Raw genomic sequence first — 20236 nt, 5'->3', positions numbered from 1 at the left:
AATATTTTGTCTTTCTCACCATGACCGTCATCTTTCCTCATAATATATACTCAAATGTTCCCTAAAAGGTCAAAAGACTTTCTTTTGTTGTGGAATTTTTGTGAAAAGGGTCCAGAACAGTACATGTTTGAACCCCTACAATCCACATCGTTGGGATTCTTTTTGTGAAGTAAGGAAATAATGTTTCTGTGTTACCTACACTTGTGCAAATCTTGATGATCATTTGGATACCTAAAAAAAAAGCAATTTTTGATTATTTTCTATTTAATTCAAAAGGTACAATTGAAATATAACTGCAGATGAGGAAATTATTGTGTGCCTTCTCACAGGGCAGAAGACAAAAAAATTGATTTAGTGATTTGCAAATAGAGGACATCTTAAATGAACGAAAGCATAGCTGGCTTTTCAATGGAATTTAAAGAATGATCATACATCATCTGGAAATAATCAACATGTGTGCTTATCTGTCAGAGAATATTATCAGGCAGGGTTATCATCATGCTGCCGCGTTTGTCCAGCCAGGGCCACCATATGTCAGGCAGGTTGTAATATTAAACAGCATGCTTTAACAGTGAATGGCAGAACACCTGCAACACAGGCAACTACAAAGAGGATTCCTCTGACAGCATTTCCTCTCTTCACAGCCTCCGACATGGCCCCCGCACCATCTTGGAAAAAGATCTCAGCACCGTTACTCTGGACCAGATGCCGGTCCCTGGAAGAAGCTCAAAAGCAGCCTGCAAATTGAGCACCAGCAGGCAGAGATTGAGGGTGGAATAATAAAGGAGGGCACGGTGCACCTGCCCGTAAATCTGGTTGAAGGTTCTCTTTCATGAGTCACATTTGAAGAGAGATATAACCAGCATCGAATTGAGAGTTGGGGTAAAAACTCAGATAGTTGGACAGTAGCAATATTTAAGAAAAATGAATGTGTTTTTTTTTTTTTTGTCCAACTGTCTGTCTGAATGAGGATCACTCTTGTAAACCTAATAAATTATAGGGATAACAGATACACTTCACGCCGGCGACTGGCCAAGAAGCAGGATAAGTGGCTTTGCAACATAACTTAATTTCAGCTCTATATTTTCATCTTCACAAAGCTGTTTCACCTCTTATCATCATACTAACCTAGGCCTTGGCTAGATTACTCTACATGTTTTTAAACAGTTATTTTTATCTGTTTTTATTTTTATTTCTTATCTGTCCAGATAAGAACAGAGAAATTCCCACAAACAAATATATTCATGCCGGACCAGTAGGCAGCAATAAGATCTACATTATTGACGTCAAAATACAAGAGAAGAACAAACCTAGCATGCCTCGTGAGCTGATTATCCTTTGACGAAAACTTCAGAAACCAGGAAGCAGAACAGGAAGAAAATAAATATTTGTTTGCGACAGAAGAGGCCATCACAGTTCTTACATTTAAACACATTTTATTTTCTTTAGGCGTATTCAACCAAAATACAACTGCACTTTGTGCATTCTAGTAATATAAAACTACTCTTAGTGCCACATATTGTTTTAAAGGGATAGTTCGCCTCTTTTGACATGAAGCTGTATGACATCCCATACTATAAATATCGTGCATGACCATTTTCTTACCCCCTTACTGCGTCATGTGAGCCGAGTTCCGGCCTCGTTTTGGTGTTGAAGAAGGTAGTCCGGCTAGTTGGCTGGGGCCACAAAAATAAAGCGTTTTGCTTCTCAAAACAATATGCGTTCAAAAGAGTAATACATTTGCATCACAAAATCGTTCTCCAGGAAAAAGTCAGACCTCACAATCGCTTGGCGCTATTTTCTCTACCTTCGCATCACTGCGCACTGCGCCTGTTACACGGTGTTTACAGCTCGGAAGTAGGGACTGCTCGGTCTGCACTTCGGTCTGCACTGTGCCAGAATGCCATGTTAGACTGAAAATATCCCTACAAAGCATCAATGGCCATGCACGGAGAAAGGCTGAGATGCCTGAAACTTCTGTTTCTCTTGTACAAATTGATCAATTTTTAACATTTTTTTAAGAACAATTCACTTTTTAAAGAACTCTTGAAGCTCTCAAGAGAGCAAGCTATTAATTAGTGCAGAAAATATAATAAGGGTTCACTCTGTTGTTGTTTTATTTAAGAGCTGTTGACAGCTCCCTTCACATTTACTGCATATGCAGGAAAAACAATGAGTGACGAAAGGGTGAATGAGTATCACCGTCCTGTTACAAAATTAGTTATGAAAGGCTTTCTTGAAAGTAGAAGATCCATGTTTATGGTAGGTCAGTTTAGATAATCTTTGATCGTCTTGTATGAAAATAAGATGTATTCAAAAAGTAGTTTTCTGAAATGGGTTGCTATAACGATTTAGATGTGTCAAGTTGCTTGTTGATATTCTATTTTAATCAGTTTGGTATTTTATTAACATCTGTATTTAGCTGGTTAAGACACTAAAATTAACGTTTATTCTGTTTAGCTTTTCAGATATTTCAGTAGAAAATTGGGGCAGGAAGCAATAGGAAGCCTGGATAGTAGCATTGGTAAAGAATAATTGTCATTAATTCGCTTCCTTAGCTTTTGGGTAGTGAACAAAAGAATCAGTTGCAAAGGAAGATTTCAAATGTATTTAGTTCAGGCTTCAATGGTCTCATCTTATTCACTTTGAATGTGTGCCAACTGAGTGTTGACACTGTGAGTCCCCTAACTGGCTGCCTGTAAAAGGAAACCAGTTACTACTACAACTAGCAGTTAGCAGTCAGGTAAAAACTGAGAGTCCTAACTTTGCTATTTGTCAGTTGCTAGATCTTAAATTTTTCAGTATCTTGTCAAGTGCAAAGGTAAAGAGATATTGTGGCGAGCTGTCTGCTAACCAGACTGGCTATGCTCTTAACACAAGATCTATGTCCAGACTCAACTATTCATTCAAAATGAATAAGATAAGGAAAATACAGTAAAAGGAAGTAGAAGAAACTTTAGGCAAAGAACTCAAGAAAGAAGATATTGTTGCTGCTAATATTGAAAACAATTTGTGTGTGATTTATACTGTGATACACTGTGTGGGTCTGTGACTGCATAAACATTTAGTAATGGCTAATCTAATGTAAACTGTAACACACTAAACAAGCACATTTGATACACGTGACACATGTTGCCTGTCTGCGCTGTTTAAACAGTCACTTCATCATCAGGCTCAGAAATAAAATAGGTAGACCACAGTGAAAGCATTGGTTATTCAAATGGGACTCTCGGATAACACAGAGAATAAAGCAAACAGCTCGCTGCCAAATGTGACTCATGTAAAACTAATTATAGCACACCTTTTGTTTGCACACACCTGTGCATAACAACACAGAGCACACAGAAATGTCTGTTCTTGTCAGCAGATGTAGAGACTTGATGTTACATTATTAAAATCATTTTTACAGGACAAAATTCTGTTTTTGCTTTTAAATACCATAGATTTAAACATAGCACATACAGGTCAAAATGACAAACTGAATGTCACCATTATTTTTGAATAATTGATGATAATGAACACTTTGCAGGGATTTCACACAGATCTGATTTGTGACATATAGGTCTTTCCAAAGCTTTCATTTTCGTGTTGCAAAGTAACAGATTGTTAATTCAAGTTAACTCATCCCTTTCTCTTCATTCAAATGAAAGTAATGACAACAGGATAACATTTAAAAGACATCATGGAGCTCACTAGTGACAGATCAAAATGTTAGCCTTAGTTTACACAAGGATTAGGACTTTATTGTTAAGTTTATTACTATAATGTGTGTGATATGGAGTATATGAATGGATGTGTAGGCCAACCACACTGTTTTATCCATATTAATTATAGTGTGAACATACATTTTACATGATACATTTACTTTTCATAGTCTAATATATAGGGATAACATTAGTAATTTTTAGGGCTGCACGATGGTGTGGTGGTTTGCAACGCCTCCTCACATCTATTGGGCTCCTGGTTTGAATCCCGCCTGGGGCCTTTCTGTGTGGAGTTTGCATGTTCTCCCCATGCATGCACGAGTTCTCTCCGGGCACTCTGGCTTCCTCCCACCATCCACCAATATTCAAGTTAGGTTAACTGGTGATTCTAAATTGACCATAGGAGTGAGTTAGAGTATTTATGGTTGTTTGTTTCTGCCTTGGCCCTGTGATGGACCGGGGGCCCAGCCAAGGTGTAACCTGCCTTTCACCTGATTACAGCTGGGATAGGCTCCAGGCCCCACTGTGACCCTGAGTTGGATTAAGCGGGTACAAAAGATGGATGGATGGACCAGTTTTTTAGGCTAGGATTTGCCATACCATTCTTTCTCACAATATACCTGTTAAATAATAAGAATAAAAATGGCAGTACTTACAGTAACAGGATTGATCTTTTTATCCAGATAGAATGAAAGCATTCTTGCCAAAAACATAAAGAATCTAATGTGTTAACGTTGCCAAAATTATATAGAATCTCTGACTACATAAAATGTACAAAAACAGGAATTTATAAATTTATTGTCTATCTTCTTCAAAATAGGAAAATGGCACTATGCATGTTGGTAAAGTATATTAAGTGAGTTATTGTGAGATTAAGATCTAATTTGTAAGGTTGACATGTGGAGACACAAAGAAAAAACTAAAAAATGATATAAAAATTTAAAATCTAAAATCTCTGAGACTTGTTGAATAGGAGCAGAAATTGTGTTGCATCAAAGTCACACTTTAACGCCTGTTTGTATTTAGCTAAAATATTGAAAACATTGACTGACAATAAATAGGAAAATGATGAAGAAAAATCCATTCAAGAGACCCTCTTTGTATCTGTGTATAAATGTTCAATTGTTCAGCCCATCCGTTTAAAAAAAAAACCTGTAGCCTTCGAAAACAAATGTCATGCCAGAGAGTCCCTGGAGCCTTTTACTGAGGGTTTCAAGGTGAGTGGAAACCACAACCACTAGTCCTTTCACTGACAAATGAATGCGGCCAAGCCCTTTCCTGGCTCGGTGAATTTGAAGGGGGCGGTGTCTTCAACCACAAACTTAATTACATTTGTTTATTTGGGTAAAATTTACATTCAGGAGTCCTGTACACATCCTTTTTGAAGAAGCATGAGAAAGGACAGAACTGTTGAGGAGGGGAAGTTAAGATCAAAGTTTATACAAGCAGCTTTGTTTATTAATCTGTGAGGTACAGGCCATTCAAATGATGAGTGGTCAGGACTTTGAATGCCTTACAGGGTCATCAGAGCGCCATAGATAGCACAGACTGATGGAAATGTGTTGGTTTTTATTATAATAATTTGATCTGTACAAATTGTAGTTACTGCAGCAAATGTCCACTTAATCTCTCTACAGCAGCACACTATATATATATATATATATATATATATATATATATATATATATATAAGAAGGTCCTTTGTTCCCACAGCCATAAGGCTTTATAACAGTGACTGCTGAGTTCTTCTCAAATTGATTGATTGATTTTTATTTATTTGTTTATTTTGCCATTTAGTCATTTATTATTATTTAGTTAGTAGTAGAATTATTATTGTTGTTTTATTGTTGTTAATTCAATCATTGTAAATATTTAAAAAAATGTTGAGCTACTTGACGAATTTGAATTTCCCCCATTGAGGGATAAATAAAGTATTTTTCTATTCTATTTCTATTCCATATAATGTGTGGAGTTTGGTTGTGTAAGACAGGCCAACAGAGTAATAAAATAATCTATTTCTTTGATTGATTAGACAAATCCTAACCCCAGTTTATACAAAAAGTACATTTTGAAGTAATTCCAGAGAAACATATTGAACATGTAACCAGTTTAACAAATTGTAGTTACAATAATATTTTAATTTAAATGGATACACATGATGACATACAAATTATGAACTGTACATCCCAGAAAAAACAAGAGAGAAAAATTGATATCTCCACTGAGGTTAAACAAACAACGTCCAGTAAAAACAGCTTTATCTTTTCATAATGAAAACAAAACACAGTTTCTGATGTCAAAATGATGCAAATGGAGCTTTACCAAACCTGTGCGTTATTTGCATGGAGTGCCATTGTTACTCCACAATGCTATCATTAGACTTACTAAGTTAGTATATGTAAAAATAGGTTATAGCACTCAGTCATTCCAGATTCAGCATGTTTGTTCAGAGCTCAGGCGCATGTAATTCAAAGGTGCCTCTGTATGCCAGAACAGAGCTGTAAGACTGGTTTATTGATGCAAGTGCTGGTCACTGCTTCCATCTTGTGTTTGTACAGCAGACTACATAAAGGAGCACAGACGTGGCAGATAATTTCTGTCTCAGGATCGTGATTGAAATAGTTTTCTAAATCCCCATAAAGTAGATTCTGTATTTATTTGGCCTGATTACTTTAAATCAAAACAATCTAGATGTATTTTTTAGCACTTTTCTTCCAAATAATTCATCAAACCAAGGCGTGTCCAGCATAATAACATCAGCTTATGAGGCTACTGAATGTTGGTTGTTTCCTGTTCCTGCTGGGGATATGAAAATGCTGGCTCCTGTATTACATTACACAGTATCATTTGTCTGTAAAGAGTCATATTCAATTTGATATTTCATTCAAATTCAATGACTTTTAAATTTAAAATTGTTTTGATATGAATTGGGTAATATATCAATGAATAATCATATAGATCTGTGCATTGTGCGGGCTAAAAAAGTAAAGAGACATATGTTGATTTAAGTAAAGCAATTGTGTACCTTTCAGAAGAAAAAACATTTGACAACAACTGTATATATATAAATCCTTTATTGTTTATATCGTTATTTTAATTTTTCTACTATTCATTTTTTTTTTAATCTCTTGCTGCTGCTGCAACATAAAAAATGTCGCCACTGTTGGACGAATAAGAAAATTTTATTTATTTATTGGTGGCTCAATTGGTCGTCACCGGAAGGTTGGTGGTTCGATACCCACTCTCGCCACTCAAAAAGATTGGTGAAACTGACAGCTGGAGGGGTGTCAGTCCACCTTCTTGTCACGGCCGAGGTGCCCTTGAGCAAAGCACCGTACCCCCATGCTCACCGGGCATCATGGCATCTGTATCTATGATTGTGTCCCTCAGAAAGTTATAACATGGATCACAGAGCAGAGCAGACACACGCCCCAAAAACCAAAAAGACGACTGACGGTGATGTAGCAAATCACCGTTAGGGTGGGCGGGATATCCGGTGACATTGACAAATCAGCAATGGAGAGACAAGAAGAACTAAATATGACAGCAAAAACAACACCGAGGGGGAGTGAACTTGTGGACAGCAGTCATATTTTGAAGAAACATTAGAATAATTCCATTAATTGTGTGCAGTTTCACATCAGCCGAAAGGTAAAATGATTTACTGCGCTTCGTAGTTTACATGTACTGACTTGTTATTACTCTGCGTGTTGCTAACTGTCCAAACTTTCTGACACGGACACAGTTAACTGGGTAGAGTCCGAAGAGAGAACTAGCGCCGCCCGGACTAGCTAAAACGCTATGCTAGCTAATGTCAGCTAGTTAGCTGTTAGCTAAGTTCCCCACCAACCGAGCGAAACGGACAGCCCTAAAAAACGGACCGAATAGCTTGTTTTGTGAAACCGCTTGGTTTTAAATGTTATCTTTGACGTCAATAGCGTCCTTTGAAATACTTCCATGATCGTGACAAGAGCGTGGCTTTCATTTTAACTTTGATTTTGTTTGCACATCCGTGATGGCCACCAGTTTTAGGGAAGCCATGATCCAATTAGATTCGCTTCTACAGTGCGATAATAAACAAGCTAACGTTCATGTAACTGTACAGGGGTAGTCAAAGAAACGACACACATCGTTATTTTATTATAAAAGCTAATGTTTCGTGCTATTAGTTTCATGTGTGTTATATACGCACATATGTATATATTTATATATATACCGTTCTGCTAAAGGCTGAAAATACGGTTTGCAGTCGCATAATACACATTTTTGTTGTATGTCTGTCATGTACGTTGTAGCAGACGTTTCTGCTTCATAGCGAGGCGTTTTGAGTTAAATATCACCTTAAACGTGTTAAAGGTTTTGATATGTACTTTAAAAAGAAAGAACTGCTTACAGTAAAAGCATGTCTGGGAATTTTTATTTATATCCTTAATTGAAATGTTGAAGAGAAAAAAAATCACTGTTTTTTATCTAATAATGTTTTCTAAAGAACAAACACTACAAAACAGAATCTTTCTGTACATCAATAGTTCACTATAATCCTACCGTATTAACAGTGCAGTGTTTGGGACCCAAAAATGCCACACAGTAGTTATTTACTTAATTTTCTATTGATGTAAGTGATGAAGGAAGTTTTCAGATGATTTTTAATTACAAGTAAGAGTACGAATTCATTTTTAATTTACATACATAAAATTAAGAAAATGACTATGTTATTTTATATTATATCGTGAAATTATTCTTATAGTCTGAATAACACTTTTTCTTTTGTTGCCTTGGGTTTGCTAATTATATACACTATACACAAATTGATTAATTTGTTTGTAAAAATGATGAAAATGGATTTAAAAAATGCCGTCACAGTTACCCGGAGACCAGAACAAGACCAAATTTTTGCATATCTGTGAAACTAGAAGAGGATTTTACATGGAAAAAGGATTTTAACAATTTGCAAAGTGTTACTTATTCGTTTCTTAGCTAGTTAAACCAACTTTGTTTTTATTTTTCCAGTTATGTAGAAACTACTTGGTACCTTCATCAGTGACGAGCATATTTTGCAAGCTGTTGATATAAAAAGTCAGTAAAAAGGGCAATCATTTCCCCCTTTTTTCTTTTCTTTTTTTAATAATAATAATTACACAGCATGATCCATACAACAAATGAAGATTTAAAAATGCTCTCTGTGATTCTCCCATAGTTGTCTGGTGTCCCAGTTGGTCAGTAGATGTCCACCCCATCAGACACATCAGGTGGTATGTCCCATCCTGGCCCTTCTCCTGGGGCAGGTCTGTCCCCAGGGCCCATCTTGGGCCCCAGCCCTGGACCAGACCCTTCGCCAAGTTCTGTTCACAGTATGATGGGGCCCAGCCCTGGACCCGGAACGCCCAGTGCACCTCATGGCATGCAGGGTCAGGGACAGAGTGATTATTCTCAGGACGGCATGTTTCCTGTCCACAAGGTATGGCGTTCATATAACTGTAGACTAGAGTATCTGTAGGTGTCACTGCTGCCCAAAGAGAGTGCTGTATCAGTAATACTTCAGTAATGAGTGTGTAGTTTCTCTGTTTATCAGCAAGATAAAACAACATTTTTCCATTTGTCATGATACATGTGTCTAATCCAGATCACTGTCTTTAAGATTGTAGGAAATTACATTTGATTTTGCGGAGAAAGTGCTCTCCCAACAGCCCTTACATCTCTTACTGATAACTGTTTTTGCTGAAGGTGTATTAGTATAAGTAAACATGTTGCCTGAGGAGATGAAAGAAATTGCTCTGCACAATAAAAACGTGACTCCAGACTGCGACAGATTAGTTGCATTTCGCAACAGTTTTTTTGGGGCAGTGGTTCTAAGGCTATGTACACACGTAGCCGGGTATTTTTAAAACCGAATGTTTCCCCCCCTCCGTTTATAAAAGAATTTGTATCCACATTACCTCGTTTTCGAAAAAAACACCTTCCACACATAACCGAACATCTGCGTTTTCACCTGTCTTGACAACCCAAATGCATTTGCTGTTTTGTGCAATCTGCCCTCGTCAGCTAAATAATAAAGTGTGCACGCAACTTTTTTGAGCACACTGACAGGTGATCGCATGACAGTGGACTGCCCCTCGATATGAGGACGTAATAATTCCGACAGCAACAGGAGTGAGGACCGGGACATGCGAAATTGTCACGCCATTCCTCTGGGAGTACGACTTGGGCGCGTAAAATCAAGGCTGTAAACAGCGCCTGCACAATAATAACCACCACAGTTCTCAAGGCATCCATGCTTCTTCAGTAAACAAAGGTTGCACTTTAGACTTTAAAGCAGATTTGTTGTTGTTTTGGCGCATATTGTGACGTTCGAAAACGCAAAACTCCGGTTATCTCTGTCTACACGCAGCTGCATAAACGGAGTTTTCAAAAATCTTCACTTTGCCCGGAGTTTTTAAAAACATTCGTTTACGATGCGTTTTTATGCGTTTTCATGTGGATGACAGGTCCAAACGTAGAAAAATATATTCGTTTTAGCAGATACCCGGCTACGTGTGGATGGGGCCTCAATGTCACAACTGGGTGCCAGTGAAACTTCCAAACAGGCCCCGGTTGGGTCAGAGTTGTGCAGGTTGTCATCTATCTCTGCCGGGTCAGGAAACAGCCTATTGTTGCTTTTGCTTCACATGGCCAATGGTAAATGACTCTGTTCATTTAGTGAAGTGAAGTGAAATTCATTTACATCGCACTTTTCAGCAACAAGGCGATCCAAAGTGCTTAGACCCCCCCCCCTCATATTATAGTCTCAAATTGATGACGTCAGTGTGGAATCAGCAGGTTGTCTGGGGTTGGAAGAGAAGAAGACCTGCGTTCCTAACATAAGATGTTTGCATAGTTAATGAAGTAAAGATATTTTTTTGAATTTCATGTTCTCAAAAAACAAATTTTCTAACTCCAGGATGGATGTAGACAGACGCCCCCCGATGGGACAACATTGAAAAAAAAAAAAAAAGAAAGGTTATTAGGAAACAAAGCATAGTTTGACAAAGCTTATCTCTGTACACTTTGGATATAATACTTTATTTATTTATTTTTTTCAGCCTATGGAGGGGATGAATGACAAGACGATTGCAGAGGCGATGCATTTTGGTCACATGAAAGGTGTGGGGATGAGAACCCTCCACAGCGGCATGGGGCCTCCACAAAGTCCCATGGACCAGCACAGCCAAGGTACCCCATCTCCTGTCTTTCAAAACTACCAAAAGTAAATTTTCTTTACACATTTCAACTGATTATAAGGGAACTTGCCCTCTTGGTAACTTAAAAAAAAAAAAAAATCAGTGTCTGAAGGCAGTTGTTCCCAATGTTTTTTTTGTCTGTCACACCTTTGAACAATCCCTCTTCATGTGTTGTATATGTGTCTGAAAAATAACTAAAACATCCAACTGGTGGTAAAGTAGAATGAACCATTAGCAAGAAAAAAAAAAATGCAGGGATTATTACAATATGCATATTCTGGAATTCTGTCTTAGTAATTTAACAACTCCTAAGATGCATCTCACTGCTTTGTACTGTGGATTTTTAAAAATCATTAGAACTTCTTCCTCTCGGTTTTAGGATACATGTCTCCACACCCGTCTCCTATGGGAGTCCATGAGCATGCTTCTAGTCCTATGTCAGGGGGTGGAGGTGGACCTACACCACCCCACATACCTCCCTCCCAGTCAGTCCCCATGATGTCCATGGATACCCAAGGAGGCATGCCCAACATGGGCCAACAAGGACGTGGGCCCTCTGCTTTCAGTCCGGTCCAGCTGCAGCAGCTCAGAGCTCAGATTCTGGCCTACAAGATTCTTGGCCGTGGGCAACCGCTGCCTGAAAACCTCCAGCTGGCTGTTCAGGGTAAAAGGACCCTGCCCACAATGCCACAACCGCAGCAGCAGCAGCAGCAGCAACAGCCGCCGCAGCAGCAGCAGCAGGCACCTGGTGCCAGCCCCTACAGGCCTCAAGGTGGGAAGATGCAGGTTTACAGCAGAACACACAGACATAATGTGGGTTGCTGCATTAGAGATGCTGTCCTGTTTTCTTTCTTATTGCTTTTTTTAACCAATACACAAATTATATTGAATGAAAATTCTAAAAAAAAAAAAAAACTTATAAAAGGCCATCCATCACATTTCATACGGCCTTTATTTGACGTATTCAGATGTCTAACAAAGCTTGTTTTGTCTGACAAAGCATCCAGTATCTGCATTTGTTCAGTGTGCAGTTGTGTAGAGCAGAAACAAGAGAGTAAAACCACTTCTATCAGACTTTAGCCTCCTTTACATCACATATTTACAAGAAGACCGGTTAAAAATTTAAGAGGTGGACTAATGTTATCAACTGGTTATTTCGATTGAAAGTTATGCCAATGGCAACTATGGGTGGTCCCCAGTCAAGCCCCTGCCCAGCGTCTGCTATACAAGGACACAATCAAAGCACAGGACCTAAGCCATGGACTGATGGTAAGTCCTCAGTTTCCATCAGAATAAACCTATGTGGCTCTCCTTAACTGTTGTAGCTTTGTCTGAAAGAAGCTGTGAGGATTCTTCAGAGACTTTAGGCTCACTCTGTAACTTTCTTCATGTAAGATTGATTCTATAATTTTGGGAAAACACACCTCTGCCTCGGTTTTGACACGGTGGAGGAATAAGCTGTTTGTTTTACAGGTCAGGGTGGTGAAAATCAAGCCAACGCACAGAAGCACCTCACCCCCGTTCCCAGTGGTCGCCCGTCCCCTGCACCACCTCAGATGTCTGCTGTGCCTTCTGGGCCCATGCCGGGCAGTTCAGCAACCATTCAGCCTCCAGGGCAGCAGGTGTCCCCCATGCTCCAGATACAGCAGAAGCAAAACCGTATCACACCAATCCAGAAGCCTCAGGGTTTGGACCCAGTGGGAATCTTGCAGGAAAGAGAGTACAGGTATTTATCCCACTTAAAGCTCTGGTGTCATCTCATGAGACGGAAGCAGGAATACTTTTAAATTCTTAAAAGACCGACCATTATATTTGACCTTCCACTTATATATTTTCTTTTTTTGGATATCTTGTTGCCAACTTAGTGGTTCTGTGGCTATCTTTAGTGACTTTACAGACTAAGAGATATTTAAACCATACATGCATTTGAGATCAGTTGTGTGAGAGCAACAGACTGATCGGTCCACATGTTGGGAACACATTCTGTGAGTGGTTGACAGGCACAGCCCAAAGCATCAGCAACATAGTTTTCAAAATGATAAAGGTTATATAGGCATTTGTTTCTTTTGCCAGAAAAGCAAACTGCACGAAGCTTTCCACTAAGCTGGCAGACATTAATGCGTCTTGACTCTTGACCCTTTTTCCAAACATAACACATCTTATTTAAAGTTCTATTTTTGACCCATTTAATCCACGAAACATTTACAGTTACACCGGCCTTCCAGCTTGCCAGTGTGATCTTTAGCAAACTGATGAGCACTTTGGAAACAGCAGCTGCTGCCAGGGCATGCTTGTAGCTCAGGGCTTGAAGTTCCAAGCCAAAAATCTGTCTACATTTCAGTTGTGCAGCCTCTGGTGTGAAGCTATTGCCCTGAAACCCATAATGCTCTGCAACAATCCAGCAGAGTGAGGCTGCTCACACATGTGCACGGTGTACAATTACTGTACCAGTGAAGGGGAAAAGTACTCAGTCTAATATGTATAGGTATAGGTAATTGCCATGTCATCACAGACACGTCGAACCGTACACCCAGCTGTACAGTTAACACACATAGGTATCCATCTAGAATATACTTCTAATAAGCTGTGGGGAAAGACAAATCCACATCTGCTCATTGCAGATTAGATTTTGTAATTGTTTTGCTGTTTTTGTCCAGGTTGGTCTTTCTGCTTATTGCGCTCTGTGATTATGACAAAAACAGAGGATCTGTTTTGGTACGTTGTCTTCCGAGGAGCAGTATGTTGAAACCCAAAGAACTAGCGAGTTTTTATTTTTATTTTTTTTAAAGCACCTGCTCTCCCACAGGTAAACCCTGACTTTCACTGCCTCCTTACTCAGTTCACCCGGTTCCCTAACCCTGAGGGAGCCTGCATCAAGCTCCAGAAGTGACAGGGTCCCTCACACACTGTTGCTCACACACATTCGGCTGCACAGTGTAACAGCTGCTAATGTTCTTTCAAAGAACAGCAGTTTTCTTACATAGCTGTCATGCATTGCATCATTGCTCAGCGTTCTTCTGATGGTGGACTCGTAATCATTATTGAGAGAGTTGATCTGAGTTGCTTATGTCACCCTGGATTCCTTTGTGACCTTACGGACTATTGCAGCTCTTGGAGGGTAACAATTGTCTTGAATGAGTCAATCCTACTGAGATCTGGTGGAGGTCAAACCCTTTGAGATGGTTTTGTAAACCTTTCTAGCCTAATGGGAAACAACAACAACTCGTTCTTAAAAATGCTGGAAGACTCCTTCAATCGTACCATGATAACTGAAGATCAAACTTTGATAGATGCATGAACCAGCTCACACGCTAATTTCCTCTCACTGATAGAAATGAACGTGTTTTGATTTCTCCTTTAAATTAATTCATATCTCTGAGGTTTACACTCTTTTGACACTTGCTGATTTGTAATTTTGAATGATTTTTCTCATTGAGTAATGAGCAAGTGTAATAAACTAACAGCACACCGTTGTGCACTTGCATTCTCTACGCTACATCATTATCTGAAAATGAAAAGCATCACTGAAGCTGTGAGGACGGCTCTGTAGACCTCTGTGTAAATTCAAGGTTGTTGTTGATGATTACTGCGTTTATGACAGACCGGTGAGAACGGACTTTTTTAAAACTGGTTTGTCTGATCTCAACATGCAGTGCCTCTGTGGACAAAAACAGCTACATTTTAAATGCTACATTGTGCTGAATTATTAATCTGAGCCACCTAAGCTCAGAACAGAGTGATGTTAGTTTTCATGTAATTTTCCCATAGTTTTATATGTGGTGAAGAAGCATGAGAATAATACCAAATATGTACTGTTTAGTCTACCTTCCTTTCTATTTTTTTTTTTTTCTCCAAAATTGCTCCAGTTCCAGGTCGGAGCCGGTGCCTAAGTTGGAAACGATACTTTCTGTTTGACCGCCACAGCTTTGGATTCAGCCCTGAAAAACTGGTGCCACAGTAGCACCAGCTGTTAACTTGGCCAGAGCAAATATCTGTAACTTGTCCTTGATCATCCGGCTCGAGCATGAATAACTGCATATATAATAGGTGTTTGTTGTTGTTTAGTCTTTATTTTCTGCTGCAAATCTCAGTAAATGTTCTCTACACCTGCTCTCGCTGTAGCCTCTGCATGATCTCGTTCTTCTTTTCCAGTGTCTCCAGTTCCTTTAGATTTGGTTTTTGATTTCAGAATATTGACATTGAGTTGGTGCTAAAGTGGCGGTCCTCATGACATTGATAATTCCTATGTTTTTTTTTTTTGCATTTGGAAGGTTTTAGTTCAGTTTGCTGCAGTTTAACGTGTCTTTGTAATTTCCCTCAGATTGCAGGCTCGGATTGCGCATCGAATCCAGGAACTGGAAAGTCTGCCAGGATCTTTGCCTCACGACTTAAGGAATAAAGCTACAGTGGAGCTCAAGGCACTGCGTCTGCTCAACTTCCAGCGACAGGTACACAACAGCTGCATAGATGTGAAAGCTTACCTAGATCGACTCACAGTTAAGGGGAAGGGAATTTACAAGGTCACCTACCATGTGTGTGGATGAATTACCATTGCAACCACACAGCAGGAAAATTACACAATGGATTAATGTAGATTGCATTTTAGTTTTGGATTACCATCTCCTCCAGACTTCATGATCTTTATTATTTTGTAATATTCATTTCTGGTGTTCATTAGCCTAAGTTATTAAGAATGTATTTTTTGTAGTTCTGCTCAGTAATAGACATGTATGTCTTAAGTACCTGTAATTTGAACCTGATGTGTAACCTGTTCATGCGTCCAGCTGAGACAGGATGTGGTGGCTTGTATGAGGAGAGACACGACCCTGGAGACGGCACTCAACTCGAAGGCTTACAGGCGTAGCAAGAGACAGACTTTGAGAGAGGCACGCATGACGGAGAAGCTGGAGAAGCAGCAGAAACTCGAGCAGGAAAAGAAGCGTAGACAGAAACATCAGGTGATTCACCTCAGTGTGCATGATCCTAAGGGAAGAGTAAAAATGAACTTTTTACCATGTTTTTGTATTTCTGAAAAGTGTGAGAGCCTGCAGTTTTATTGTATGACTCTGTTACATCGTATTACGATAGTTTGCCTGCTTAAACAAATCCTGTGATTTGTTTTATAGGAATATCTCAACAGTATTCTTCAGCATGCTAAGGACTTCAAAGAGTACCACCGCTCTGTGTCCAGTAAAACCCAGAAACTCACCAGGGCCATTGCCACCTGGCACACCAACACAGAGCGGGAACAGAAGAAGGAGACCGAGAGAATGGAGAAGGAGAGGATGAAGAGACTTTTGGTAAAGACTTTCCTTGAAGTTGCACACTTTTCTTGGCGGCATCACATAAAGATGTACAGGTTTTACTGTTAAAACTATCTGTTCTTTGGTCAGGAACCGTAGGAATCTGTCTAAAAAAATGTTTGTGTTTTTTAAAAAAAAAATTTTTATGTGGAACGTACAATGGCCGAGTGTATGAGATGGACGCATTAGCAATCAGGAACTGCACAAAGCTCTGGTCACCATTAACCTTCCGTCATTATCCCTTCTCCAGGAAGAAGATGAGGAAGGCTACCGAAAACTAATTGACCAAAAGAAAGACAAGCGTCTGGCTTACTTACTGCAGCAGACAGACGAGTACGTGGCCAACCTCACCACTCTGGTGTATGAACACAAAGCTGCTCAAGCTGCCAAGGAGAAGAAGAGGAAGAAGAAGAAGAAGAAGGTAGGCGGAGGAAGGTCAAGCCATGTTTATTTACAGGATGCTGTTTCATATTGGTGAAGGCCAGGTATGAATTCAGCTCTTCTCTGAAAAGAACTTTACAATGCTGAGTTTTTCCTCTTTTTTTCTTTTTGTATGTGTGAAGCTATGAACGTTTGCCACATTTAACTGTTAAATTAAAAGGTCTATCAAGGTATAATTCATTTAAGTTATTTTGTTTACTTAAAGCTTTTTTGATCAACAGTGTGGTTATTGGATCATGTACTTTAGCAACCTTAGCATTAAATGGTCTCAAACTTGGTGAGATATTCGGCTGAAATGACATGTTAACGTACGTCAAAGAGACTGAGACTACTCGGTGGACTTTTTCAGGCACAAACAGCTGCAAACTCTCAGCCATTTATAACATCATTTTACAACCTGATTTTGGCCATTTAACAAAGCTTTCTCTGTAACTGAGTATTGTGCCACTTCTATATTTCAATGTGTGATGATGATTATGGGAATAGATATTAGGAAAATAGTTCCAATGACTGTTGATTCATCTGGCTTTAAATCTTTTTTTTTTTTTTTTTTTTTTGTAACCCGTTTTTCTTAAAGTGCAGTTGACCTTACCATCATTTATGTATACTTTTTCCCAAAAAGCTAGATATCCATGTTGTCTTTTAAGGCAGTCTCAGGCAATAGTTCTCCAGGCTTTCTGAAGGATTTTTATTTTAAGTCCCTTTACCCTGACCTATGAATCATTCAAGCATAAAGAAGGCACCTACAAGAACTGGTGTTGTGTCTATATATAACAGATAACTTAGCAAAGAACCAAATTTAAATGGTATCTTTAGTTACTTTACTAGCAGCCCTTCACAAAGACATAATTTCCTCAGATTTCTGTGTTTGCTACTATGAATAATGCTAAAGATAGCACAGTTAGATAGACCCGAAACAGTACTTTTGCATCGGTAAGACCGATTGACTGAAAACGCATATCTTAGCATGGTGTGCAGTGTAAATGTTAGGTTTTACACGGCCTAACCCACAAAAGAAGAAGTGTCAGGCCTGAAAACTATCTACAGCAGATGCATGGTTGTGAGCCTGTCCGGGGTGTACCCTGCCTTATGCACAGTGAGTGCTGGAATAGGCTCCAGTCTCCCCACAGTCCCAAATTGGATTAAACGTGTGTAGAAAAAAGATTGGGTGGAAGATTGTTATAATCACACTAATTCTAACTATCATTTGTTGTGTGTCCAGAAGGTGGATGGAGATGGTGAAGGCACCAGCGCTATTGGACCTGATGGAGAGGTGAGTTGCAATGTTTCATTTAACAGCTGAAGAGCGTTCCTCCTGGAGCTGTCAGAGGGCAACTCCGGTTAAAAAGAGAGTTAATGTCGAACAGTTCAGTTCATTAAGTTAAATTTAGTTTAAGTGTTGCTGTGTAACAGATGATTAAACAAGGGTAAAGCTGCACCCTGGGTGGTTGCAAAGCAGACAGCTTTTGAATAATGCAGCAGAATTATTCATTCATGTTTTTAAAATTCAATTCTCCAGCTGTCTTCACACATGAACTCAGATTTTTAGGAGAATGTGCTGACAAATTGCCCTTGACATTTTCAGTTATTGCTGTTTACCCGTGTTTCATAGTGGGAGGCTTTCTGCTTGAGATGCAGGCAGGAGGCAAAATGTGATGCAGAAGTTACACTTCAGAAATCACTGGGATGTCATTACAGCACGTTGAGAATAGCAGATGAGCTGTGTTGTGTTGTGTTGATACGGGTTGTGCACGTATCTGAACATATCCATATTAGGTAGGAGCGAGTGGAAAGAAACATACAGGTCGGCAGAAAGGGAAATGAAAACTCTTTCCAGCGAGCACAGTGGCAGTGAATCCTCTGGAAAATTTCCTGCCATGTTCGCACATCGTCTCATCCGCAGATCTTCCAGAGGTTTCAATAAATGGCAGAGAGAAAAAATCTGTAAGAAGTCTGGGGCAAATGCTGCAGACTTTGGTGTTCACACAATCAACCGCTCCATAACTTCTGTTAGAACATTTTAAGAGTCTTAGTTTCTGTGTTCAAACAGCTTCAGTCTGTGTCTCCTGTCAGAGAGAGACGTGCTCAGCTCTGTCCTAACAGGTGTTTCTCTTAAAAACTGAATTTGTGAGTCTGTTAATAAAGGGGGGGCGGGGAGGGGGGGTGTGGGGGGGGGGGGGGGGGGGTAAAATTTATTAATTGTCCCTACTGTCCTGTTTTAGTAGGATTTTTTTTTAAATAGTGAGAAAAGAATTAATGTTCTGGTTGATCTGAAATTAGTTTATTTGTCCTTTCCTGGTGCTTGTTCATTGTCCTCAGCTGCTATTTCCCACTTAACTTGACTATCAACATATTGATGTTTCCAGTTTTGAGTTTTTAACAGTTATTTCCATAAATCTACTTTAGTTTACATCTGTATGATTTATTTATCATATGAAAACATTAAAGTCTTTGGAGCTTTGTAGAGATAGTATATGTTATGGGTCTCCTATCTGAATTATTAAATATAACAAGCATGCTATTGAGCAAATGTCCAATGGAAATTTGATATATTTGTTCTGTCAATGAAGCATTAAACATTTATCTAAATAATGAGTTCAGCTGTCATGCATCTCCATGTATTTTGGTTGTTTTACAGCCCATGGACGAGAGCAGCCAAATGAGTGAGCTGCCAGTCAAATTGATTCAGACGGAGACTGGGAAAGTTTTACAGGGGACAGATGCACCCAAGTCCAGCCAGCTGGAGGCTTGGCTTGAGATGAACCCTGGGTGAGGAGCCACATTGTTGGATAGAGCTGTTGTTAGCCTCTGAAATCATGTTGGTGATGTTGTTATTTGTATGTTCCTGGGGATTCTGCTGCTGGCACTTCTTCTTGCTAAGTCTATCTGATTTTTATTTTTTATTTTTTGGAAATTAAATTTCAGTGTCACTAATGTCAGAAACAAAATGCTCTTTCTTTCCAAGAAAAGTCTGCTATAAGTTCAGAAACTGAACTCAAAACAAGCAGATCCTTCGTTTGTGCAAGCCAAAATCTAAAGTACACAAGAAAATGATCACTCTTCCCAAGCCGTCACAATAACAGCCATTAGAACAGGATTGTCTGCAGGGAATTCTTGGCTGTCTCCACTTTTGAAACTAATGAAACGTAACCTGGAACTTCCTTTAACCCCGATCTGTCAGGTGTTTCCTTTTTTTTTTTTTTTGTTTCAACTTCTGGGCTTTGTGTTTCTCTGGCCTTCTTTTAAAAACAGGTACGAAGTTGCCCCGCGGTCAGACAGCGAGGAGAGCGGATCAGAGTTTGAGGAGGAGGTCAGTCACTTTCTCAATTAAAATAATAAAACTTTCCCACTTAATGATTTTCAGTCGTCCTAACTATCCTATAATTTTCCAAATCAATCAAATCCTATTAAATGGAATTTATTTCACATCTCAGTGTGATCAACTCTGCATGTAAAAACATAGGTCCACCAGGGGGCTGTAGCTGTACACCTTCTACTCAGTTTTATCACCATCAGTACTTGTCTTGTATTATGTCTGCGATGTTATTGGTATGTAGTATGCTCTCATTTA

At 39.2% G+C, this 20236-nt stretch overlaps 1 protein-coding gene across 5 annotated transcripts in view; it reads left to right on the top strand.

The window, feature by feature from the left end:
* Nucleotides 1-7239: 7239 nt before the first annotated feature.
* smarca2 (SWI/SNF related BAF chromatin remodeling complex subunit ATPase 2) overlaps nt 7240-20236 on the top strand; it is a 55225-nt gene continuing 42228 nt past the window's right edge. Inside the window, exons 1-14 of one of the 5 annotated variants that reach the window (XM_075467293.1) lie at nt 7241-7355; nt 8723-8780; nt 8902-9162; nt 10784-10913; nt 11301-11693; nt 12089-12190; nt 12395-12647; nt 15243-15369; nt 15706-15879; nt 16048-16221; nt 16475-16645; nt 17888-17938; nt 19304-19434; nt 19918-19975. In XM_075467293.1, the coding sequence (XP_075323408.1) occupies nt 8929-9162; nt 10784-10913; nt 11301-11693; nt 12089-12190; nt 12395-12647; nt 15243-15369; nt 15706-15879; nt 16048-16221; nt 16475-16645; nt 17888-17938; nt 19304-19434; nt 19918-19975 (1998 nt within the window). In that variant the 5' untranslated portion in view covers nt 7241-7355; nt 8723-8780; nt 8902-8928. Of the gene's footprint in view, nt 7356-8714; nt 8781-8901; nt 9163-10783; nt 10914-11300; nt 11694-12088; nt 12191-12394; nt 12648-15242; nt 15370-15705; nt 15880-16047; nt 16222-16474; nt 16646-17887; nt 17939-19303; nt 19435-19917; nt 19976-20236 lie in introns of all 5 variants that reach the window. The other 4 variants (XM_075467292.1, XM_075467294.1, XM_075467290.1 and 1 more) reach the window with 4 other exon arrangements.

Source organism: Odontesthes bonariensis, chromosome 6 (genome assembly GCF_027942865.1).
Source record: "Odontesthes bonariensis isolate fOdoBon6 chromosome 6, fOdoBon6.hap1, whole genome shotgun sequence".
In the NCBI taxonomy this organism is placed as follows: Eukaryota; Metazoa; Chordata; class Actinopteri; order Atheriniformes; family Atherinopsidae; genus Odontesthes; species Odontesthes bonariensis.
This window is presented reverse-complemented; position numbering and strand designations above follow the sequence as displayed.